The sequence below is a fragment of the Ambystoma mexicanum genome, chromosome 3q (genome assembly GCF_040938575.1).
Source record: "Ambystoma mexicanum isolate Mex_15411 chromosome 3q, UKY_AmexF1_1, whole genome shotgun sequence".
Classification (NCBI taxonomy): domain Eukaryota; kingdom Metazoa; phylum Chordata; class Amphibia; order Caudata; family Ambystomatidae; genus Ambystoma; species Ambystoma mexicanum.
The window spans coordinates 813711542-813738777 of record NC_090926.1 but is presented as its reverse complement, the minus strand read 5'-3'; the positions used below and the strand labels follow the sequence as shown (position 1 = coordinate 813738777).

The window sequence follows — 27236 nt, the reverse complement described above, 5'->3', positions numbered from 1 at the left end:
CACAATCTGCCATGTCCAAACCTGACTGAACAGCCTCAAACATGACATCCTTGCCATCCTGTACCATAGCAAGAAAACCATCCCGTTCGTCCCCTTCGGGAATATGTTCAGCCGCTAAGGAAACACAGTTCCACAGAGTGTGCGTGAAACGTGACAAGGCACATACGGAGTTGGCCGCCTGAAGAGCCATACCCCCTGAAGAAAACACTTTCTTCGCCCAACCATCAAAGCGCTTGACGTCCCTATCAGGAGGGATGGTAGGATACGACGCCTGCTTTGCTGGGGCCGTAGCCGCCTGCACCACCAAACTCTCCAGAGTGGGGTGCTTGGTCAAGTAGCAGGGGTAGCTAATAGCTGGGCGGTATTTTCACGGCAAAGACTTGTCCACTGCCGGGAGACTATCCAGAGCAGTCCAAGCCGCCGCCACCCTCCTCTGTAGAGCCATATGGAACGGCAGTACCGGGTCAGTTGGTGGACCTTGGTCGAGGATATCCGTGAGGTCATCCTGAAGAAAATCCCCTGGGGGAGCAGACCACCCTAGACATAAAGCGCCGGTACGAGGAGTCGGCATGGGTGCCAGGCTCAGGCCTACAAAACTCCACCTCTGGAGAGGTGTCCAGACCACTGGCGTTGTGCAGGGACTGACGCAGGTCCTCATCTGGCACCGTATCAGGAACCATGCCATCATCAGAGCCCTCATCCACCTCCGAAATGTACTCCAGATGGCGGAAAGTGGGCACAGAATGGGGAACAAAGCCATGTTTGACCTTGGCCAGAGCCTTTCTAGGGGGTTCCACCGTGCCCCGGGGTACACCCATCGAAACAGCCTCAAAAGGCATTGAGTGAATAGGCGTTGACGCCGAACGTGGCGCCAACAGCATCGACGGCGTCGACACAGGCCTCGAGGGCGGAGCCCCGAGCGTGTCCCTCGACATCCTGGGCGCCGATGGCGTCGACAACTTCCTCGGAGGCGGAGCCTCGAGAGAGTCCCTTGACGACCTTGGTGCCACAGGCGTCGACGTCTTCCTCGAAGACATCACAGGCTCACAGGGTCTCGAGGACCGGGATCTGGAACGGGCATGACTAGAACGATTCCCCTTGTCCGAGCGGGACCGCTCCCGCGAATCGTGCCGACCACCCAAGCCCGAAGGCGTACGAGCGGTGTCTCTAGTCCGATCACGACCGACCCCACTCGGAGGCGCGGACGGACCAGTGCCCTGCGATTCGAGAATCGCTAGCATTTTTTTACCGAAGGAAGCTCATTGCTCCGGCGTCGCATGCTTGGTGGGATAAGCGACCCGCGACAGGAGGAATCCTCGGATGAGTACGGGGAAGGCAACCGATGATGGCGCTTCCGTGAGTGCCTCGAAGAGGCAGAGTGGTGGCGGGACCCACTCCGGGACCGAGACCCACTGGACTTCCGACGACGATGCAGAGAGTCGCCCCTTGAATTGTCCGTCGAAAGCCCCCCGGACCTCGACTTCCGGGGCTTGGACACCTTACCGGCCGACAGTTTCTTCTTGCGCTCCCGCAAGGCTTTGGACGTAAGCGACTGGCAGTCGACACAATCATCCGTGTCATGGGCCTCCCCAAGGCACCAAAGGCAGGCGTCGTGCGAGTCCGTCACCGACATCTTGGACCCGCAGTCCCCGCACTTCTTGAAGCCCGGACACGGGGTGGAAGATGAGGTAGACATCACAAAGGACTTTAACTTCACAAACGAACAGGTTCGAGGAACCGAAAGAACAGAAACTCCAAAGAGTCGAGGCGCGCAGAGATCTCCGAAGCGAACACGTTCGCGGAAAAAACGGAACTGAGGCTACGGGCGTAGTGCGTTCTACTTATAACATCCATTGACGTCGGCCGTCGGAGGAGGTCCTCGAGGGCGGCGTATCGACGTCATCGACGCAGACGCCAAAAGATTTTCCGAAGCAGCACAGCTGTGGTGATTACTGTCATAGATGTGGAATACGTCGGAGGACCCAATTCCCTCGAATATGCTCAACAGGATAAATCCTGTCACTAGGCCTCTATTAACGGTACTATCTTGGTATGTTACCGGGTCCATGTCCCAGGTTTCTCTATATCATTATGGTTCCGTGTAAAAATATCTCCATTACAAAATATCGCTGTGATTTAGCCGTGCTAATGTCGTTTAGTGTAAATAAAATATGAACCATTTAACTAACAGATGTACATCTATCATTGTAATAATAAAACTGTTTTCATACATATACTGTGCAATTAGAATCAAGTAAAGGAGCTGCTTGTCAATTACTGTACAATGTAAACACAACGCAGGTCTCGAGTACAAAGAAACCTGTCGGAGCTGGAGCAGCCAAGTGTGAAAGAAAGAAGCTCCAGTGTCCGTGAATTACCTCAATTAGCATCGTTTTACCAGATAACAGAAATGCAGTACTTACAAGGACCGGCATTGAATCTAACCATGTAAATCGAATAGGAGAAGCAAAAGTAATAAATGAATGAACTCCCCAAAACCAAGGATTCCAACCCGTGATGTTCGTATCAATGCTGAAATGAACGTTCCTCAGAGATCCTTCCCATTCCAACAGGTACGAGAACATAATAAAGTACAGTTGTATGTCGTTGACAATCGATAGAACATTGCTGTTTACACAACATCCTTACGACTGATTTAAAAGAAATAGGCAACAAAACGCTGTAATACACCAGTGAAGTTACCAGTGTGGCCATTAACGTGTCACAGAGAACACCGCAGATCAGTCAGCAAGGATCACTTTTTTAAAAAAAAGTTAATTTCTCGTTCTATGTCCACAGATTGTTCGTTTTAAAAAATGTATTTCTTTTGCACCGCAAACATATTGCCGTACGTTTCACTGACGTTTCTGGTCGTGTTGCAGTTGCTAAGTGCCCGGAAATAAACAAACGTTTAAAGAAAGATGGATAAAAAAAGACTTCGGTGCACGTGTGAGGCACATTTCTCTCTGCGAAATGAATTAAATAAACGTGTGTGAGGAGCATTATTCACGAGTGGCCAGAAATAAACATTTTCAGGTAATACGCAACGTGTGCGAGGCGCATTAATAATGACGATATGTTCAGATGAAATGAAACATGTGTGGGGCGTATTTATAACGGCGATACTGTGAACAAGGAATTGTTTTTAGGGGATATTATTACGTGATACCATTATTATCCGGCCTCCTCAAGAACCATCTACATCTCCCCAGCTGCCCTCATTCTATTGTAAAGGCACCCCCTCCCGGGACTGCCTCAGACTCCTGTACACATTCCTATGTATGTTATTTCTGGTTCTGCGACAGCCTAACAATCTATAAATACAAATGCATGAGTGCTAATTAAAGTAAACCAACAAACTATCGAAACGGATGTGTTTCTAGTATACAGATGCATAAAAAGGATCCCAAAGTGAAAGTGTTTTGCTTGCCAGATATAGGCAGTGGTGTTGTCAGTTCTTTTATGGTCCCTCCTGGCAGTGCTATTAAATAAATCGCAGACTGGCTGCTAGTGACAGTTCAACAGATGGAAAACCTACTCAGAAAAATATCCTTTAGAATCTGTTAAGACATTTACAAAGATCGAAAATTATTATGGGAGATATGTATCGCCTACTTAATCAGCCTAGAAGAGCCTGTAGCTTGACACAAACATCTACCAGGAGCTACTTTTTAGTTTCCAGGTCAACTATTGCCATACCAAGTTACTAGCTGTGTGTTTGAAAGGTCTTTGAGGGAGCATAAGGGCACATCTAGAAGACTTCAAAGACATTCAATCATAGGTAATGACAAAAAGTTCTAGTTTGCAACTCATGTGGAAGTTAGAACTGTGCAGTGTTGAACGCACCTCTTCTAATTGGGGAATGCCTTATAACCAAGAGCTATTTTTACGTCCTATAATCTTTATGTTGAACCCTGCATTCATGTGCTTTGCACAACGATACATTATCAAAGTCTAAAAAACATTTTGCAAGGATTTGGGCAGCTAAACAGGTGGTTAAAGAAAGAAAGGATAACATGAACCAAGTATTATATTATATTCTAAAGCAATACGAGTAAAGACATTTTCATTAGAATGTGGGTTAGAAACGAACTGCAAAGGATGTCATTTTTCAAGAACCACCTGGCACAATACGATAACAAAACACAATTTAATGCCTTACATCCAAAATCAGAAATACACAATAGCCACATAGTACTTACTTTGTCTCAAGCAATTGAGTATTTTCCAATATTAAATTTTCAACTTCGCGACCCATACCTAAAATACACATATATATATATATATAAATAAATAAAAATATGATAAACAAAACGGCAATTCATACTCATTTTTTATTTTAACAATCAATATTATTTCAGTATTTTAATCTGAAAAATGCTACAACATTAGGGTTACAAATAAGTTTTTCATGTATTTGGTAAGCGTTGTAACCTAAACACAACTCATCAAACAAGGATTAAATGTTAGGCCAACTAGGTTTTACTGGTAGGATCTATGAGAAAGGAACATAATCTGAACAGGCTAATGAGGTTTCTGGGTACAGTGATGCTTAAAATATCAGTGGGGTTAGACTTTGGTATTTTGGAAAAACAAACCTCTACTGTACTCCTAGTACAAACCTCCATTCCATTATGAATTGATGGAAAATGCAAGAACCACGTGGCAGGAAGAACCAAAAGCATACATTGCTACAATCGAAAAGACTGCTCTCAAGACCCTGATCCCGTTCATGGGTATGTTGCTGAGGTGTTGAAGCCAATACAGGGTTGGTGGATAGATTTTGCATGGAGAAGGTTCATAACTAGTAGTTCAAAAAATAACCATTGATGTGTATCATTAATCCTACATTCTGCTGTCTTCTGGAGAATTTACGTATTCCCAAGCAAGGAAAGTCAAAGGAGAGAGACATCATCTAGTCTAGACTCCAGTCCACCATGTACCAGAGAAATTCCGGCCTTAACTGATATTATCTCATTTCTACGAGTGTACTGCAATTGTCGAGAAAACATGGCACTTTACCTGAGCATTTGAACAATAATTTTCATTCTCCTAAATTCAGAGGCAGAATATTAGCAATTTGCACTTATTCAACACTGTTGTTGAGTTCATTCTGGCTACCATCAAGATCTATGAACTGGACCTAGGAGATTCACCAGAGCACGCACTTAAACTTAAAATAGAAGGGAGCTGAAGGTATAGGCGTTTCGCCTAACCATGAGCGCATTCTGTGGGAAGGTAGTGTCCCTGCCCATCAAGAAAACAATTGCATCCCGGTGGAGCACTAGTTAGTTGCAAACATATTGATTTGGCAGCAAACTAGTATTTTAAAACTCTAGGAAGACAACAAGACTATGGTGGCAATTGTCTGCCCAATGAAGACTAAAGTCTGTTTAACTGTTAAGACGATAGATTTTGTAAGAAATGGGCAGTTCCCACATGTTCACCGCCGGATAACAATGCACATGCTATATCACTGCTAAATGCATGATCACAGGAGCTACTCAAGTAGAGCTGCTCAAGTAGAATCTATGCCTTGTGGCATCTGATTTTGGACATATATTTTTCCCTCAGACTGGGAAATGCAGTATAAACTCCTACAAAGAATGTATTACACTTCATATAAATTGTACAGAATGGTTTTGAGGGAATCTCCCATGTGCTCGTCCTGTGATTTAGAACCGGATCAATGGGTCACATGTTTTGGTTCTGTCCAAAGCTTACGTCTATGGAATATTTCAAATATAGAATAATTATGAGTGTGTGGAACATTGAAAGGGAGCCCTCTACCGGACAATAGCTCCACCAATCAACTTAGCTATTGCTGGGAGGCAAGGATACTTAAGACTATTGGATGGAGCAGAGAACTAAAACAATTGCATCCCGGTGAAGCACCAGTTAGTTGCAAACATTGATTTGGCAGCAAACCAGTATTTTAAAACTCTGGGAAGACAACATGACTGCGGCAGTCGTCTGTCCAATGAAGACCAAAGCCTGTTTAACGGTTAAGATGCCAGATTTTATAAGAAAAAGCCAGTTCCTTTTTGTTCACCGGTATACAGCAAAGGGAGATGTATTGGGAGTTACCCAGTTTCCTCATTGCTATAAAACCTATTTGTAGTTTTTATTCTATACATTTCAAGAAAAAGAAGAACAAAATGGCATTATTCAAGTTAGTTTTGGAAAGCAAATCTCCATCGAAAGAAAATTAGCAACAAGTCTAGCAGTGATCTTGGACACATAACTTGTATGTGAGAAGGCCTACCACCAGAGCCAGGTCAGGATGCCAATCAAACAATTATGGAGGAGCACTGTGTGTCAGCAAGCAAAGGGTTCATACCACTGTGGTCCACACAGTTGGGCAGAGAAGAAAAAAGATGCTGAGGGACATTATCATGTAGCTGAGCAATGCTCCAGACGTCGGCACACACTTGAAGGAGGCCGAGATGGCAACAATGCTCGGAATCAAGTCTTTAGGGGCTCAATCCCACCCCGAGTGGGAAGGAATATAGCGCCGACTAAATAATGGCTACGGAAAGAGTGATAAAAGTCATCTCAATGAACATCAGGGGGCTAAACTATCAGCTTAAAAGAAAAAAGCTGGACCAATACCTGGCAAGGGAGACCCCAGACATAATAGCTCTGCAGGAGACCCAGATACTAGAAAGGGACAAAAATAGACTCAGGATAAGGGGATACAGCAGAATCCAGCAAGCAAACGGCTCGAGGAAGAGTGCAGGCACACTAATAGCTTTGAAAAACAATCTAGAGCTTAAAATAACGGACATTAGCAGAGACAACAACAGCAGGTACATAGCGATAATGTGCCAGGGCGAGGGAGAGTTTTTAATGGTGGCATTACTGTATGCCCCAAACATGGGACAGGATCACTATATACAAACAATGGTGCAAAAGCTAGAAGGGTTTGCCAGAGGGAATATAATTCTAGTAGGATACTCTAATCGCGCATGGGACCCGGAGAGGGATAGGAGTGCAAAAACATAACACACAGAGCAAGCCATAGAAGGAATTAAAAGGGAAGATGGAAAATCTAGCGTTGGTGGATGCATGGAGGGAAAGGAGAGGGGAGGCGAGGGGGTACACCTACTTTTCCCATGTGCATAGATCAGCTTTGAGGATCGATTATATATGGGTGTCACACCTCCTATTAGGGAGAGTGAAGGAGGTGAAAGTGGGGGCCCATTACCCTGTCAGACCATGCTCCCATCACTGAATCATTCACAATACCAAGCCGTCCAGTAGGCCTGTAGAAGTGGAGGTACCCCTGCACATGTCTTTAAGGACCAGGTCCTTCGGGAAGAATTGAAAGAAGAGATTGTTCAATACTTCCAGATAAATGAGTCCCAGGAGGTAGGCCCATGAAAAATCTGGGAAACCTTTAAGGCCACAATACGGGGCAAGGTAATAGCAATAAAAACCAAACAGGAAGGGAGATCAAGCACTTAGCGAGAGAGACCTGGAAGAGAAATTAAAGTCATCTACACTCCAATTGGCGGCTCAGCCATCGGGGATGGTGCAAAGAGAATACAGGGCGGTGAGAGGTCAATTAGATACTCTATTAACTAGCAGAGCGGAGAGGGCCTTAGTACACCTCATGCAGAAGTATTACACAAAAGGTAACAAAGCGGATAGATTGTTGGCAAGGATGCTTAGAATGGAGAAAAAGGAAAGAACCATCCTAAAAATAAGACCTGCAGAGGGGGGAAGAGCGAACGGACATCGATTCCATTAAGAGGGAATTTACGGATTTTTATGGGAAGGTATACAAATCAGAAAGTCCGGAGGGGAGAGCACAGGAAGAATATCTAGACAACTGCTCACTTCACATGAAAACGACCCAAGAGCGGTAAGAATTAGAGAAAGAGATAACCAGAGAGGAGGTGATCAAAGCAATAGCCTCACTTCCCATCAACAAAGCCCCGGGCCTGACGGTTTTTCAACCGAATTTTATAAATCGCATAAAGAGGTATTGGTCCCGTGACTAGTAGTATTGTTCAACGAATTTGGCCAGGAGAGGGGAATAACTCCTTCAATGGAAGAAGCGAAACTGATACTTTTGCCAAAACCGGGGAAGGACCAGGCTCAATGTGGCTCATACAGGCCAATTGCACTTATGAATACGGATGGCAAGATCTACACAAAGGTTTTGACGACCCGGTTAGTATCTCTTCTCCCTGGGCTGATAGACCCCGACCAAATCAGGATGCATACAGGGAAGGCAATCTAATGATAATACCAGGAGGATAGCCCATATCATTGAGAAGGTAAATAAAAAGTGCACGGTGGCGCTGGATACAGAAAAGGCTTTCGGCAGGGTAGAGTGGCAATTCCTTTTTCGCACAATGCGTAAGATGGGTCTTGGGGAAGCCTTTATATCAAAGATTGCAGCCAACTATAAAATACCATCCCTGTGCTTATTGATAAATGGGGAGCTTTCCGACCCGGTTAAAGTTTCAAGGGGAACAAAACAGAGATGCCCGCTATCTCTGCTACTATATGCCATACACCTGGAGCCCATCCTGAGCAGGATTAGGTCCAAACAAGATATCGAAGGGGTCCCATTTGGAGGGAAAGACCACAAGGTCGCTGCATTTGCAGATGACACGCTGCTAACGATAACCAACCAGGGGAAAACACTGGAAGCAGTGGCGAGGGAGCTGACAATTCGGGGAAGTAGCTGGGATAAAGATAAATAAGAACAAGTTGGATGTCCTTGGACTACAGACGACACCGGAAAGAGAAGGGGAGATTAAAAACAGATCACCATGGGCAAAGAACAAATTGAAATATGTGGGTATATTCCTTACAAAATCCATAGACCAACTATTCCAAGCGAACTACCCCCATCACTTCCTAGATTCCATAAAAAAAAAAAAAGACGCTGAATAGGTGGAGCCCCCTAACAATAACCTGACTAGGCAGGATAAATGCAATAAAAATGGCAGTACAGCCAAAGCTTCTATATGCGTTTATGGCATTACCTATAAAGATTCAGAAAACCTTCTTTAGAGTGATACAAAAACATATACACGTCTTCATCTGGGACTGAAAGAGGCCAAGGATCCCATGCAAATTGATGCTCCAACCTAGGAATAAAGGAGTCATGGGGGGAGCAGACTCAATAGCGTATTACCAAGCAGCCGAAATCAGAATGGTGAGGGACTGGTCGAAAGAGGATAGAGGGAAGAGATGGAGGGAAATGGACAGAGCGGTTGTGGGCCGTAACTGAGAGGCAGTACTATGGCTAACCCGGGAAGACAGACCACAAAACATGTACTGTAGCTCCATCGAAGTCCTGGTAGGAAATACATGGGATGAGGTAATAAAGCACTCTAAAATAACCAATTCCCCTGGCCACTCACTCCGATCATCAGGAGCCCACAATGCACACCAGGATGGGAGGGTATGAGGTTTGAGAAGTAGCAGGACAGGGGATGCAAAATGCTATGGGATCTATTAGAAGGGGGGGGGTAAAAACATTCAGTCAATGTAAAAGCGACTTTGGAATTGGGGAAGACGCAAGGTTCCGATATGCCCAGCTGAGACACTGGGCCCTACATCCTAGAAATAGGATGGTAGCAACGAGAGAGCTAACCCCCTTTGAGAGATTTGTGACATCTAGCTCGGGGGATAAACACTTAGTTGGGGACCTGTACAGATTGATCAAAGATGGGGAAGAAGCCAGGGCAAGAAAGTTCATGCTCAACTGGGAAATGGAGGCTTAACAAGAGATCGAACTAGAGCAGTGGACTAACCTGTGGAGGAATATCCACAGTCTGGCGCACTCGCTGCAAGTCCAAGAAATTTGGTTGAAAATGATGCATCAGTGGAATCTCATCCCCAGCAGACTGTAGAAGATATACCGCACAGCCTCTGGGCAATGCTGGAGGGGGAGTGGGGAATAGGGAACCTGGGTTCACATTTGGTGGCACTGTCCAACGGTAAGAAAATTCAGGGACATGATCCAAGAAGCAATCAGGGTCCTACTGGGAGCGGAGAAAAAGCCAAATATGGGACTGTTCAAACTGGGCATGGACTGAGAACTATAAGAACTGGCCACTAAGGCCCAGCGGAAGGTCTGTCATTTTGGTGATGGCACGAGCCTTACTGGTAGCGCGAAAATGGAAAGTAAAAGAAGTACCAACAGAGCACGAATGGGTGGCCAAAGTGGGGAACTTTGCAACAGTGGAAAAAGTAACATACGAGATCAGGGGAGAACACGCAAAATGTATAGCGGACTGGGATTTGGTGCCGAAATTCCTAATGAAGGACTACAAGAGAGCGTGGTGCCCAAGGGAGATGCATCTCCTGGGGCTGGTGTGAGGTACATCCCGCATGGGAAGCGAGGAGAGGCTTCTAAAACGAAAATGGGACAACAAAAGGGCAAGGAGAGAACGATAATCCCACACAGAATAGTTGAAAGGAATGCAACGGACCTGGGAAGGGAGGGGAGGGGAGAGGAAGTTTATTGTTGAATGTAATTATGCAAAAATGCCAATATAAAACATATTGGAAAAAAATAAGTGATAGGGTTGAATGTGGTCCTTGGAAAAAAAAAACACAAAAATGGTGGCGCTACAATCGAAGAAACCAGCTGATACCGAGAGCACATGTTTGATATCTGAACACAGATTGCATAACAAACATCGTACAAAATTAATTTAAAATGAGAAAACTAAATTCAATAATAAGAAGTTGTCGAGACCCATTATGTGGAAGCAGGTACTCAATGAAATATACTCATCTTCTGAATGGCCAAATGATGGGCGACATCCCAGCTGCACACACATGGAGAAGATGAGAACAAAAGGCCACTTTGGATATTGAAGATCAAACTGTATATATTCCTACCGAAAAAAATAACCTATTGTGGCCACACGACACCGAAGTTGGCACAGGGAGAAACAGATTGCAGGTGAAGGCACAACATGTTTGATAGGTCAATAATAAGCTCAAACAAACCCATGAAAAACAAATTATTAATATTGACTAAACATCTCTTGACAGAATTAGTTGGGCAAAAGTGTCAACCTAAACCTAAGCATGTACAAGACCAGGAAGTCAGCTAAAAAAACGCGAATTACAACGTGATATCAGGAAGCTATGTTTAATTCAGAACCCTAATCTCAATCTTCTCAAAGAGGCCCAAGCAACAATATAAAAATTGGACGAAAATCCATAGGACGATGATTATGCAGAGAGACGCAGAACGTATGCTAAACATTCTGTCGTCTAATGATTCCAGATCATTATGGCTAGTCCTAAATGACACAGAAAAGACTCAGTGCGGGTCTCATAACAATGTAACTGCAGAAGATACTTTGATGCGCTTCTTTGAAACACTCTTTGAGAAAGGGGCTACACTGGAGACGCCTAAAAAGCAATCCGCAACAGCAGATTGGACACTCTTGTTTGATAAAGAGGAAATCATAATAGTAGGAAAGCTTAGGAAAGCAATTCACGAGCACCAGGCCCTGATGGCATAACCAACCGAGTGGTAAAAGACTCAAGAGAAGAATGGTCTGACTTCGTAACATTATTCAGAGAAATAAATCTGCAACAACTAAAAAATCCTGGAATCTTGAAAGACAGCAATCGTCATCCTGGTCTATGAAATGAGTAACAGAACTGACCCAAAGAACTATAGACCCATCGCTCTCACCAATGTCTTGTGGAAACTATTCACATCTTTGATACTGGCAAGATTAAAGAATTGGATCCTGGAATTCAGGCATTTTGATGCCAAACAAACTGGGTTTGTAAAGAACGTTGGATGCGGTTTGAACCTCTTCATATTGAACATGCTCAAATTGAGGTCACTGAAAGAAGGCATAAGAATGTATGTGGCGTCAATTGACTTGGCTCAAGCCTTCGACAGCGTGGACAGAGACCTTTTATGGAAGACATTGATTGACTGAATTGTCCAGACTGGGTTCTGGGGCCAATTAAAGCTTTATACACAGACACTTACATTCAAGGTCCCCTAAATAAAGCAGGATTACTAAGCAAACTAAGCAAAAAAATATTAACTTTTCGTTGGCTAAAACAATGATGCTGCAGAATTGTTTAAACTGTTCATTGCTGATCTAAAGGAAACAATGTCGTTACATGTCTCCTATCCCCCCAAGAATAAATGGGAAATCAGCCGTTGGATGCTATACGCCGACAACCTCATTATTTTGGACCAAACACCTATTGGCATTTAAAGAAAACAATCTCCTACAGGCCTACACCGAGAAACGTTATAAAACCTGTCGTTTCAGTGCTTCAAAGAACAAGAGGCACCCAAAAAAAAGATAACTTTTGATGGTATCTCGGAAACTAACCCCTCACACGAGTTAACTCCATGAGATACCTGTGGATTGGCATAAATCAAAGCTCATGTGATAAATCAAGGCTGGTTGAATTAAGATTGAATACAAAAAATCTCACCACACAAGGTGAGATCATATACAAAAGATATGGAATATTCTCTTTGATACAAATTGTCAAATTTTATAAACAAAAAGTGGTCCCGATTTTGACATATGGAGCAGAGGTTTCCTTATGCTTCTCATGGAAAGAGTGGCCACTTTTAGAAGGTATATTTATTTTGGAGATACATTTTAAAACTACACAATTGTGTGCCAATGACTATTATACTACACGAATTGGGGTTAGTTTCAATCCATACAATAGTTGTATGGAAAACCTTGTCACTTTTCTGCAAAATCATCATACCTAACCCCCCCCCCCCCCCCAATTCAACTCCAAATCCTAGAATCGGATGAGAAAGGAAATCTGGATTGGGTTCAACAACTGTGGTTACTAAAATGTCAAACAGACTTGGATGTAACAAACATACAAATAGAGATCCTAATAAATAATCCTGTTGCAACAAAAAAAAAAAAACTCTGGCTATGGGACTGGTCGCAAAAACACAAAATGGCGATATAAATGTTTTGAAAAAGTCAATGAAGAGTTTAGGGCAGTGAATGGGATCCCGAATACCTGTGTACATTTCCAAGTGTTCGCCATCGCACTACTCTGATGCGTATCAAAATGAATTTATTCCAGACCAACCAAATCCTCAATTCGAGGAATTTAAGCACTGATGCAACTGGGAACTTTAGATGTGAGACCACAGTAGAAACACATGATTACGGGATGGCGATGCACTCTGCACCATAAAGGTAATAGTAGTTATTACAAGTAAAACCGTTTGATTAGTAGGTTTTAATTGAATATGAACAGCCAACACGTGTTTCTACACGCTGGTCGTTTACAAGGCAAAGAGCAAATTCGGTTAAAGAATCTGGAAAATCCTAATGCTTGGTAGTGTATGGTGCATAGCAAGACACACAAGCAATGTGAAAGCGAATGGCAGATTTAAGTGAAAGCCGTAATGGCTGGTTGAGATATATAGCTCGGTCAATCGAGCACCGCAACAGGGATTAACCCGGCTATTGTTTGCGGTGCTGTGTACAAGGGATATTTGGCGGTCTTCAGTTAAACAAAACAATGCAAAAGTAAGTAATTCTTGGGCTCCCTTCCTCTGGACCAATTCAGGAATACCGTTGTAAAAGTTCTGATTCAACAAAGTTCTGTACAGTTCAACACAAAGTCTTTTCCATCCACTGCGTCCTTCCACTTCTTAGAGTAAATGTCTCTTTCACAAACACTTGTTCCAAAAACCAAAGCAATTTTTTTCCTATGTCTTTCTCAGGATGCAAACCAAATAAGTATATAATAATTATTCTACCAATGGAATACTTTTGTCACGATAACACAGCAGCTGCCTTTGAGGAAGCAACAGTTTGTCAAAATGATACAAATATCAATGTCTTTCCACAACACCTTTTTACCACATCTCTTCAAATCAACTGTTTCTTTCCTGGTCTACTTGCCTGCTAGGAGGAAAACTACTACTACAGTTGGTCTTTTCTGTTGGTGGAAATATGGATGCAACCTCGGGATTCAATTTACTCTTGAAATTGGCACCCCAAACGTCCACTTTCTAGATGTTAACATTATACCAACCAACCAACAACATCCTGAGTATCTCAATATACTGTAAAAGGACAGATGTTAATAACATCCTCCATTATACCAGTTACCACCCACAACATCAAGAACAACCTTCCACTGAGCCAACTGTAAAGATTGAGGAGAATCATCTCAGACAATATCCAATGCAATGGAGCTGTAGCCGATCAAACAAAGATTTTAAAAAAGAGGTTTTCCGGACACGGTTCTAAGTGACGCAATAACTAAGAGTGGATCTCAAGATAGAGCCAGCCTATTGAATAAAAAGGAAAAGAAAGACGATCCCCCTCTGATATGCCTCGCTAAATTCTCGAAACAAAGTATGCAGATATATCTCATACTTAAAAAGAACTGAAAGATTATGAGACTTGACACTCAACTGTGTAAATCATTCCCAAAACCACCTCAAACTGCATACACGAGAGTACGCAACATCAGAGACGGTCTAGTCAAACCTGAAAGAATTGACAACCGCAGAAACCTCTTCCTGAACAAGCCCAAATATACCCTTTCCCTTGTCTTCACTGCTGCCACTGCAGTAATGTATAAAAGGTTGAATAAATCCGACACCCACATACAGGCCAAAAGATTAAACTACGACAGTACGCCACGTGCGACACCATGTTTGTTATATACAGTTTAATCTGCCCTTGTGGTAAATATTATCTGGGTCAAACCACCAGGAAAATGAAAGAAAGAATGTCCGAGTACAAATCCAATATCGGGGCAAAAAATCCCAAGTCGCCAGTGTTGAGACATTTTGAACTTCACAAACCTACTATAGCTCAACTTAAATTTGTAATCTTAGAAATGATCACCAAACCTCAGTGAGGAGGAAATACTCTTGAGTTAATCACACGTAGAACATTTTCTGGATCCACAAACTTGATACACTAGAACCGTACGGTAAGAATGAAGAATTGTCCCCAACATAATTTCTCTGAACTTACCCACACCTGTTTATTAGAATACATATTACAGGAATCTTTTGTTGCATACCTGTGACCTACCATCCTCATGCCTATACAGATAGGGGTTCCACCTGCCAACTGTTTTTAAACATCTACAACTAGATCTTAGAAGTGATGAATTAGGTCTAGACTAAAATCCTAATGGTCGATCAATTAATTGCCACATTGCGATTAAAATATTCATTTGTTTGTATATATTCAAAATCAGCGAATTTCTGAATCTGTCATGATCAACTGATCCTGTATACCCTTGATGTCTAAATTGAGAAACTAAACATCAGTGCTTTTCAAAAACAAAGTTGAAGACAAAGTACGTTATTGATGTCATTTGTTGTAACATCATTAAGATTTATGGATTTCTAACGAATATGTACTGTAATGTATACCATATCAACACACCATACTCTGGCACATTATGTACTTTTTTGACTTGTCCTATGTTAGAATATACTATTTAGTAATTGTAATCTATAACTATTTATTGTTTCTATATATCGCTTGCAAGCGACCATTTTGGGTATTGGACACTGTGCTTAGAACTTATGCACAAGTATAATCTAATGAATCATACACATCTGTTACGTCGATCATGGCCACACACATGACACCTGTCATTCATCTTACTACTATCAGCACTTGAAACTGATTCCTTATAGCAGTGTAATTACACCTCCATGTTATCACGCAAACAGAGATATATGGCGTGTCATTACGACAACTGCCACTTATTTAACTATGTGAATACTGTCGGCCACATCCCCTTGGGTACAGAAAACCTACCAACACTAGGTCATTACATAGTACAAGTTCCACTGCATGTCACTGCTGTGACGGCATTACGTTTACGCATATACTTAAGATGTGACCACAAAGTGCTATGTTGATTCCAGTCTTCCTCTGACTGACACTGTTGAATTGTAAGTACAAATGCTCATACCTACTGTTCCGACACAATTGTAGCCCCGGCACGAATATACAAGCTAATTATCTCGCACTCCCCGACTGAATGTTTTCCAAAAGTATTAACATATTTAAACCACTGCTGAACCAACTACAGTGTATACTGCAGTATCCAGACCAAATAGTTTATTTAATGGCGTTCTACCAGCTCCATGCAAGTATAAGTTTAACTTTCACACTTATCTAGTGTCGGTACATCGATACCCGGATCTGATAATATAGGTCTTTAAATCAGGCTTCATTGCACAGTAAAGCCATCATACAGCTCCTAAAAACATACAGCAGAAGGTTCCGACAATACAGACTATCACATGCTAGGCGAGTGTGCCAGCATTGGCACCCTATCAGTATTATAGATGCACAACTCTTAATCTAATTCACCCGATTACCAGAGTTTCAATGTATCTTGCAGATTCCTCGATTTCATGTACTTGAAAATACACACAGCTCTAAAGAAGCCGTTAACTTATCATTGAATAATTAATGAAGCGCCTTATTAAGGTAGGCCTTCTCAATGACCCTTCTTAAAAAGGCATAATTATCATTGCAGCCATACCATGCACATATCCTAATCACATTTTTACCCACAGGTTGCCTGACTGAACACTGCACAGTTGTCTCATTGATGGGTTGCCGATATAGAATAATATTCACTACATGGGATTCAACTAGGTGAAGTATTAAAGGGACGTATTCCACATCTATGACAGGTAATCACCACAGCTGTGCTGCATCAGAAAAAGTCGGCGTCTGCGTTCTGCGTCGGTACGCTGTCCTCGAGGACCTCTGTCGAGCCGACGTCACTGGATGTTATAAGTAGGACGCACGACGCTGGTAGCCTCAGTTGTAGTTTTTTCCCAGAACGTGTGGCACCAATCTTCTGCCAGTATGACCACAGAACGCCTTGTGGAAACGTAAGCTGCAATCACATAAGAAATTCTGTAGCGGGCAGGCTGTGAGAGTATGATGTGGAATACGTCGTCGGAACATCCCATCGAACGAACGTGTCATGATGCCTGCCTCCAAGGAGCCAAACCAGGCCCTGCACCCTCAGAGACAGACACCATGCATTCAAGGGAAGTCCCAGCAACCCCAGATGGGGGCCCTTTGGACTCAGTCCTGGCGCCGTTGGCGTCAGGCTCATAGGGGACATCAGTCCTGGCGCCATCGGCGCCAGGCTCATACAGAAGTAGGTTGGGAGTAGTGCTTGGTGTAAACTTACCTGTGCAGACCATGCTGCAACTTCCAAGACTGGAAGGAACTATTTTTCTAGGGACTACTTGATCTCTAGGGTGTGACCGGTGGAGGAATACATACTTCTGGGGGAAGAATACATACCTGGAACTACTTGAAAGGCTATTTAAGCCACACCCAAGCAGCAGACCACGCTTCGCGTTGTTCTGCACTCAGCAGCTGGACGCTCACCGTGCCTGCTCCAGCCTTGGTCCTCCATCACGCCTGCCAGCATCCTGGAAACACCTAAAGAAGAAAAGGCAAGAGAACAGGTGAAAACAAGAACCTTACCTGATACATCTGCACTCCGGATTCTGCACGCGGACGATCCTGCAAAGAAGGCAAACATTTAAACGCGCATCGCGTCGCGCGCAGCACGCTGCATTTCACTCACCTGCACGTGGCGTTTTCGAGTCCTGCGACGTCCATCCGGAGCTTCCACCGCCATCCAGCACCTATTGGAAGGAAGGAGAAAGAGAGGTGAGAAGGGAAACACGAATCTAAGTAGAACTTATCTGTGGTTCAATTCCCTCTCCGCCTTCGGGTTTGTGCCATACCTTCGGCATCTCAGCACCCCGGCCCCTAAGGGGAAAAGAAACAGACATTGTATTAGTGAGTGCATGTGAGAACATTAGCAATACGCTCACTCAAGACTTACCCATTTGCAAGAGAGACACAGCAGCTCTTTTCGGGTCGGCGCCTTACCTCCGGCATTGCCGTAACCCGGCCCCTATGGGGAAAAAGACATTGGACATTAAAGGAGATACTTAAAACTGCAAAGGAATCTCTCATCGGAATTCTTACCAGAATTTTGCTTCATCCAAATCACCTGCAGCCCGGAATCTTCTCCAGCACCTGCGAAAGAAAAGAACAGATGAGTGAATATAAACCCAAACTTGCCATAAACATTTGCGGTACGACGGGAATGGACAAACTAGTTTAAACTCATCAATCCAGTGAAGTAACTGGAATCACAACGCGCCCCTGCATCAGAAGCAGGATGGAGAGCTCGTCATTTTGGTCCCTAAGGTGAGTCTTCGCAGGGAATCCCATAAGGGTTTCACTGAGGGAGAGAAGGGAAGTGGGAGGTCGGAACATCACCCGCAGACTATTAACCCTTCCTTTTCACACACAGTGGGATATTCCTCCGAGCCAGAAAAGCCAGGTTGGGGAATCCAGTCCAGTCCATCTTCCGGGTCTTACGCATCTCTGCAGAAGAGGTCACAGCAGTCCCAGCCACGCCCGCGCCTCCGTGGGAGCCAGTTGAGCATTACAGAACGTTACCAGGTAAGAAAGTAACTTGTTCTTCGAAGGGATTGGTTCCTCTGATGTATTCCACATCTATGACAGACACCCAAAGCAGTACCAATGTAAGGAGGTTGGAAAAGAATTTAGAATTTTAGAATGCCCAATCAAATTGCAGACTAGAGGACCGCCTTGCCAAAGGCCAGATCTTGCCCATGGATAGAATCCAAGGAGTAATGTTTGACAAAAGTATGGACACGTTTGCGGAAAAACAGAACTGAGGCTACGGGTGTCGTGCGTCCTACTTATAACATCCGGTGATGTCGGCTCGACGGAGGCCCTCGAGGACAACGAAATCGACGGCAGACGCCGAAAATTTTCCGAAGCAGCAGAGTTGTGGTGATTACCTGTCATAGATGTGGAATACGTTGGTGGAACCAATCCCTTCGAAATACGATTACGGTGAGTAATGTATTGTTAGGGAGAAATCTCTGTAAGGCTAATTTCCCAAACCTAGTGAGTCCCCCAGCAGCTTTGCTGGATTTTTGGCGTTTATTTTTTTCTCCCCTGCTAAGAGTGAGATTCTTTTACTCCCACTCTTAGACATGAATTGAGGTGTTCTTTTAACTTTCCATGTGTTTTATGTGCTATGGGGTCTTTTATTCCATAGGGTCTCGTGTTTTTTTGATGTGGGTTACACAGCACCTTCCGTGCCGTAACCCAGGGGTGTCGTAGCGACCCCCCAACATAGACTCCATACCCTGGGACTGACTACTGTCTCCCAGGGCATGTAAAGTCATCATTGGGTTTGCTTGTCCCAATTTATGAACAGAAACCAGTACAAACCATCATATTGTGGACGTACTGGTCGGGGCAATTCGATTCCGTCCCCCCTGATCGAGTTTTGGCTGGTGGCAGTGGATACTACTTTTTATAGTCGACCGCAAATATATCTCTATGGGATTTTCCCATTGTTTGAGGCTACCAACTTTAATTATTCAATTCTTATAGCCTCGAACATACCGCCGGTTTATTTATTTAATATTAATTCGCCGGTTGGTATTTTTTGCCAGAATTCGATTCTAAAATGGCGTTTGTGTTCTCTTCTGTGACTCCAACCCAAGTCGAGCCCTTTGTTCCACTTTTTGGCGGGCTTCTCCACAGAAGCCTCCGAAAGTGGTGCCACTCTGTCTGGGTACCACAGGGGATGTGGGAGGGGGTTTATGCACCCTGGACTGAGTTACCGTGGCAACTCAAGTCACACTCTTGTGTGATTGGCCCAAGTGGTGAGCCGGCCGGCTCACCACTTAGCATGTTTGATTGACAGCTGGGCTGAGTGAATGGGGGTGTGCTGCATAAAAGCAGGGCTTTGGGGACTGGAACTTCAGAAGTCGCCACAGGACCTAAGAATCCGAGGAGGGAGAAGCTGAGCCGGCCTGCAACGACGACACCACTGGTGGAGCCCTGCTGAACCATCTCACCACTTTCCCCAACGACAGAGGAGATCTCCAGCCCGGAGAGTCTTCTTCCTTCGACTGGTGGGGATAACCAGTCTACCTTCTTTTCGCCTTCCTGGAGCATCTCGTGGCCGCCTTGCCTGTGCCAAGCACCCCGGCAACCGGGATACCACGTTTTCACCACTACCGCGAACCGAAAGGGTAGTACCTTTGTACCGGAGAACTCCGCGGCTGGTTTCTTCCCTGGCACTGCAACGACCTTCATCCTTCCTCCACGACGAGATCTTCTCTCCCTCTGGACGACGCTGCGACTTGCACCCGCTGCCAGGAACAACTGCCACCGCTGGAGGATCCTCTCCATTTAAGGTACCGTGTTCCAACTGGCTTCCCTTGCAACCGTTTGAACGGGGTGTATTAAATCCTCGTCTCTCGAACCTGGGTTAGCCTGGGACACCTTAGCTAAATTTTCTGCACTGAACTAAACCTTTTTCGAACTACCTCCACAAACTTCGAAGACTCTGTGTAACTGTCTGATCTTGGGCATCTTCCGCATGGCTCCCTTGAAAGTGGGCCTGGCACCTAAACTTCCTTGCTCACCAGTAGACTGTGCCTTCCTAAACTTGCTGTGGGTCTTTAAAAAGTGTTTAGTGTGTATGCTTCCATAATTCTGCTTTTCCCTCCCTTTTTAACTTGTTGGAGTGCCATTGAACATTAAGCGCTCACCTCTGTCTGGAAATAAGTGGTGTTAACTAAGACTTGTCCAACAAGTAATCAGGGATGTACATATGATAATAGTGATTGTGTTTTGAACTTATCTTACCAATTTAGTGCTAGTGTGTTTTATAAGTGTGTGTTAAATAAATAATTATATACTTTTACAACCAAGCTCTGGTCAGTGTTTGCTTGTGCTACTGTATTTCTGTACCTATTTTGTATGGTCTGTATACTGCCAAACTCTTCTTGAGGGAAGTCTGACTGCTCAGCCACAGCTACCAAGTGAATCTGTGTGGTACAGACTGCTACCAAGTGGGTTTACTGCCAAACACCTGTAGTCTTACATCCTTTGCAGTGGTCCCTAAGGGAACTGCACAGGTCTCTGCCTAACATGCATCCCTTCTGAGGCTTGTGTAATCTGCTTAGATCACATGCTGTGTATAGATTAGCGAGCCGTGTTCGAAGGAGGAGGTGGGATGTGAGAAGGTTAATGAGCGAACAAATGTCTTAGAACCGCTTGTCCCACTTGTGTATCTGTCTTGGAATGAGTGTCAGTGCAGTAGGGCTGAGTGAAAGTATGTATTGAGCTCCATGTAGCTGCTTTGCAAATACTGTCTAAAGGGACATTTGCAATGAAACCCAGGGTGGCTCCTATGCCTCCTGTGGCGTGAACACTGGGCGTAAAAGACAGTGTCTTATTTGATAGAGAATAGCACAGTTGGATACATCTGACTATCCATCTAGAGATGGCATTTTTTGAAATGTCACCTTCTCTGCCTGGTGCTATGGAGACAAACAGTTGATCTGTCTTTCTAACCGGTCTGGTCTTATCTAAATAGAAGAGGACCGCCCTCCTCATATCCAGTGTGTGGCGTTTTACCTCAGCTGAGCTGTTTGATTCCTGCAAGAAAGCCAGTGGCTCGATTAACTGGTTTACATGAAATTTGGAGATGAATTTAGGGGAGAACCTAGGGTGAGTACGTAAAACCAGCTTGTCTTTGTGTACAAAAAAGAAAGGATCCTATACTGACAATGCTTGTATTTCGCCAACTCTTCCTATGGAAGTGATAGCCACTAAGAAGGCAGTTTTGTAAGTCAGGTGTTTGAGACTGGACTTGTGCATCAGCTTGAAAGGGCGGCCCATGAGCTTAGCGAGTACAACATTGAGATCCCATCCTGGTAGCGGGTTTGAAATTGGAGGGTGGAGTCTTATTACTCTCTCCATGAATGCTTTGATGACAGGTAACTTCCACCATGAGATCTGATTGTGGGAAGTGGTGTAAGCCGACAAAGCCGCCAGGTGGACCTTCAAGGAGTTCAACACTAACCCTGCATCCAGCAAGTGGAGCATATATGTCAGAATGTGGGAAGGAGTACATTCAATGGGGTTCATTTGTTTAGACTGGCACCAAATTACGAATCTTCTCCACCGGTTAAAATAACAGTGCCTAGTGTTAGGTTTTCTGGATTCCTTCAAGATGTCCATACATCTTTGAGACAGGTTAAGATGACCCAACTATGACTTCATGGCCATGCTGCAAAGTTCATTGAGTGAGGTAGAGGGTGCACTGTTAGTCCTCGGTGATGGGAGAGCAGGTTGTACGAAATTTGATGGGATCGCACATCGCCAGTTTGTGCAGATGTGGATACCATGGTTGTCTTGCCCAAATAGGAGCAATTAGAATGAGTGTCATCTGTTCCTTGTGGATCTTGTTCAACACCTTCCTCATGAGAGGTATTGGGGGGAAAGCGTAAGCAAATTTCCCTGACCAGTTCATCCATAGGGCGTTATCCTTGGATCCTGGCTGGGGAAACCTGGACGTGAAGTCTGGGCATTGCTCGTTTTCGCTTGTAGCGAACAAGTCTATTGTGGGGAAACCCCATAGAGAGAAGAGGTGTTCTACGACCTCTGTGTGAAGTTACCACTCATGTTCTTCTGGTAGGGGATCTCTGCTCAATGAGTCAGAGAGTTGAGTTCCCCTGAAACGTGCTATGATGATAGGAATATCTTCCGTTTGAGTGCCCATTTCCAGATTTGCGGTGCAAGTTTGGACAGATTTGGAGAACGTGTACCCCCTTGTTTGTTTATGTAAAACATTGCTGTAATGCTGTCTGTCAGGACCTGCACAGATTGGTTCCTTAAGTGGGGTTTGAACGCCTGAAGGGCCTTGAATACTGCCAGAAGTTCTAGCAGATTGATGTGGTTCTGAGCTGTCGTGCGAGGCGACAGACCCTGCGGTGTGTGGTGAAGGTAGTGCCCCCCCCCCGACGCAGCAAGAGAGTAGTCTGTTGTGATAATAGCCTGTATCTCCGGATCTTAAAAGGGTTTTCGCTTCAGTAGATTTTCTCTCGTTCACTAGCGAAGACTTTGTACCAGTGTTGGCGAAATCACCAATAGATTGTCTCACTAACCAATTGCCTGAGACCATTGTTTCGCCAACCACTCCTGCATGGGTCGCATGCGCAGACGCGCGTGTGGAACCAGGCAAATGAAAGATGCTACCATGCCTAGCAAGCGCATCGCTTTGCGCACCCTTATCTGGCGGCCGGCCTGATGTGGTATTTGCAACAGCATATTTTGGACTCTTTCCTCTGACGGAAAGACCAAACTCTCTTGAGTGTTTAGGACAGCTCCTAGGAACTGTTGGTTTGTTGTTGGCACTAGGCTTGATTTAGTCTTGTTTATTGAGAAGCCCAATTGAAAGAGAAGGTTGATAGTCCTTTGAATGTTCTGTTTGCAAATTAGGGGGGACTCCCCTGTAATGAGCCAGTCGTTCAGGTAAGGGTAACTGGGATTGCCTCCCTGCGCAGGTGTGGTGCCACCACTGCCAGTACCTTTGTGAATACCTTTGGAGCAGATGCTATTCCGAAGGGTAGCACCTTGAATTGGTAGTGCTGGTTCGTTATCTTGAAAGGCAAGAATCTTCTGGGCGTTGGGAACATTGAAATATGAAAATAGGCATCTTTCATATGCAGTGTTGCCATGTAATCCCACTTTTCTAGTAGAGGGATTACCTCTTGTAGCGTAGTCATGCAGAACTTTTGCAGCTTTACATATTTGTTTGCCGGGCGCAAATCTAATACTGGGCGCATGGACAGATCTTTCTTTGGCACAAGGAAGTAGGTTGAATAAATACCCTGGTTTACCTGGTTGGCCAGGACGATTTTGATGGCGTCCTTTAGCAGGTGTTCTCCCTTGAATGGACTTTCTGTTGTGGGGGCTGGTTTTGGGGCAGTTGTATGAGCTCTATACAGTATATAGAGTCTATACAGTATCCAAGTGCTACTGTGGACAGCACCCATCTGTCTGAGGCGATTTCCTCCAATGCGTGGGTGAAGCTGGAAATGCGGGCTCCTACTAGAGAGGCATGGGAAGGCACCTGAATCGGATAGTCACTGTTTTTGTGAAGGGGTACCCCCACGAGAGGAGTTGCCCCTGCCACGAGCTCTGGCCCTACGCACTCCTCTAGGATAACACTGGGAGGACTGACTATTTCCCCAGGGAGTCCCTTGGCTCTGACTGTAATTGGACCTATTGTAAGTGAACCCCCATTGTGAACTTTTGGCAGCGAAAACGGGGAAAATTACTATTACCCCTCTGGCCAGGTGGCTTGTTGGTGAGTTGACCCAAAGATTTAAGTGTGTCATACTCCTCTTCAGCGGTCTTAAGGGCATCCTTGATGGCCTGCCGAAGAGCACATTGGGTTCTATTGGCATGTTAATTAAGGTGGCCTGCGTTTCTGGTCTAAAACCTGATTGACTCAGCCACGTGTGACATTTAATAACGGCACCCTGTGCAATAATCCGTCCGGCATTGTCTGCAGCATCAAGGTTGGTTTTATGTAGCCAGCTCGACACTGCTCTCCCTTTTGCAGCCACCTGTGCTAGCTGGGATTTCAATGGTTCCGGGGCAGACGGTAGTAAGGCCGACACTTACTCCCATTTGTGGCAGTTGTAACTATTCAAAAGGGTTGCGTTATTTGCAATTCTGGTCTGGTAGGCCACAGAGGAGGCAACATTTCTTCCCACTGTATAAAGCTTCTTGCTTTCCTTGTCGGGTGGGGCTTCAGAGGAAGCAAGAAGGGTCTCCGCTCTTTTCCTAGTTGTAGTTACGACTAACGAGTCGGGCTTCAGCTGCCCTCTAATATACAGTTGGTGTGAAGGTGCGGGTTTAAATAGCATTTCTATACGGGGGTTTACAACCCGTGTGAGGTTAGGGGTTAGCATGATGGTTGTATCTTGCGCTGTACTGAAGTGAGTAGAGGAATAAACTGTGCCACCGTCTTCTTGTCCCCAAGGATTTGTTCTACAAAATCCTTATCCTCCTGTGCCTCCTGTGTCTCAATTTGAAAGTGCTCTGCTGCCCTGGCTAGCACCTCATTAAGAAGGGGTTGGTTGTAAATAGGTGAATCAGTGATGGAGGGGTCCTGATCAATAGGTGAGTTGATAGGATAAATATTGGCCTCTGAGTCAGCCTCTTGGTCTTCACCATCCCCATAATAAGGGTCTGCTGCATCCTCATCGTACTGAGGGTCAGCTGCCTCTACAATTGAGAGGTCTTTGTGTTCGGAGTCTGGGTCATAGAGCTCTAGGACTGTGCTACGCACTGGAATTTCTGTACGAGACCTTTTAGTAGGGGGTTGAGAAGGTTGAGCAGAGACTTGTGACACAGAGGGAGCTGTAATGGGGGGAGTGGAATGGAAACTCTCGAAGTAGGCAAGGTCTCCTTTGTAGAAATTAGCCATAAAGGCGCCCAAAGCCGTGTTTATCTGACTGTTTTGGGCCTACTACCTGATCTGACGCAGAGCGTCGACTTTAGAGTGCAGGAAGGGCCGAGGCCTCGTCAGCGGACGATCGGCCCTCGGATGGAGTTATGTGCAACACCTGCGCTGTCTTTCGACAGTTGGGCCCTGTCGTGCAGCAATCTCGAGCGAGAGCGCCAAGAGGACAGGGACTCAACTTACCTTTCCCTGGGTGTCATGCGCTGTCAATCGCTCAACCCATGTGTCGAGTCTCGACGTGGGGTTGTGTATTTAGTGGTTGATGGAATTGTTGCGCTTCGGCCGCAGGGTGTAGGCCCCACAACAGGTCCGCCAGCCTATGCTCCAGGGTCGGGGGCCTGCCCTTGGGTAGTCGAAGTTACCCAGTCACCCTCGCTATCCAAAACGGCGGCGTTGCTGCCATCACTGAAAGCACCTTCTACCTCCATGGCCTCGAGCTGCCTGGCGTAGGGGGCCCAGCGTTTTGTGGACCGGTCCTTTAAATTCTTGGGCTTGAAGAGCCTACACACTCGACAAGACCCCTTAACGTGGTCTCTTGGGAGACACAAGGTACAGACTAAATGCTTATCGACCCACAGAAATGTACGACAGGGTCTTGTCCATAACTACAAACTATGGCAGCTGGGCGAAAATAGTGTAAGGAAAGAGGCATATACATCCTAAAATGACACCCCCCTCTCCCTACTGTCTGGGCCAAGTCCCGGGACAGACTTGCAAGGCCGAACGGTCCATCGCGGTAGTGTTTCGACGGGCAGTCTCTTTGTCTTCACCAGCGTGATGTTTCGATGTTCAGTGAAATAAAGGATAGAAATAATGAACGATCGGTAATTCAAATAACAATTAGAGGGACCTCGCCGCGTGAGGGATCATGGGTACAGTGGACGTCACACTAGGGATAGTATTACTGGCACGCTCTGTCAACGTCCCTTTTCGAGTTTTGAAAAAAACAACTAATACTCCACAGCTTCCACTAGATGTAAACCTATGCACAGCATGTGATCTAAGCAGATTCCACAAGCCTCAGAAATATATGATACATTACTCACCGTAATTGTATTTCTGTTGCTTGTATCTGCTTAGATTCACATGCTATGCTATGCATGGAGATGGTGTTTTTGGAAATGCTGTCTCCTTCCCTGCCTGGAGCTACAGCGACAAACAGTTGGTCTGTATTCCTTAGCGGTCTGGTCTTGTGGTCTTGTCTACATAGGAAAGACCACCCTCCTTGCATCCAGTGTATGGAGTTTCTTCTCAGCTGAGCTTGTTGGGTTCTGAAAGAACGGTGGTAGATCAATGGCCTGATTGACATGGAACTTTGAAATAAAAATGGGTGAATACCAATTTGTCTTTGTGGATCACAAAGAAAGGGTTTTGCACTGACAAAACTTGCAGTTCACAGACACTTCTTGTGGAGGGGATGGCCACCAAGAAAGCCATCTTATACGTGAGGTGTTTAGAGCTTGATTTATGAATAGGCTCAAAGGGGGTCCCATGAGCATTGCAAGTACCACCTTGAGGACCAAGCCTGGCGGCGGGTTACAAATAGGAGGGTGGAGTCTCTTTACAGCCTCCATAAATGCCTTGATGACTGGGATTTTCCACCATTACACCTTACTCTGAGAAGTGGTGTATGCGGATAAAGTCGCTAGGTGAACTTTTATTGAGTTAAATACTAGCCCTGAATCTAGTAATTGAAGCATGTAATGTAGAATGTGAGCTGGAGTACATTCTACTGGGTTTATTTGTTTTGACTGGCACCAAATTACAAATCCTCTCCACTTGTCAAAATAAAAGTGTCTGGTCTACGCGCCTCTTTGAGGATTTCCAAT

General features: G+C 45.0%; 1 protein-coding gene across 1 annotated transcript in view; it reads right to left on the bottom strand.

The window, feature by feature from the left end:
• The window catches only part of SPAG9 (sperm associated antigen 9), a 2727931-nt gene that overhangs the window by 2056073 nt on the left and 644622 nt on the right, over nucleotides 1–27236 (bottom strand). The window contains exon 9 of the mRNA XM_069654919.1: nucleotides 4203–4260. Coding sequence (XP_069511020.1) covers nucleotides 4203–4260 — 58 coding nt within the window. The remainder of the gene's footprint in view (nucleotides 1–4202; nucleotides 4261–27236) is intronic.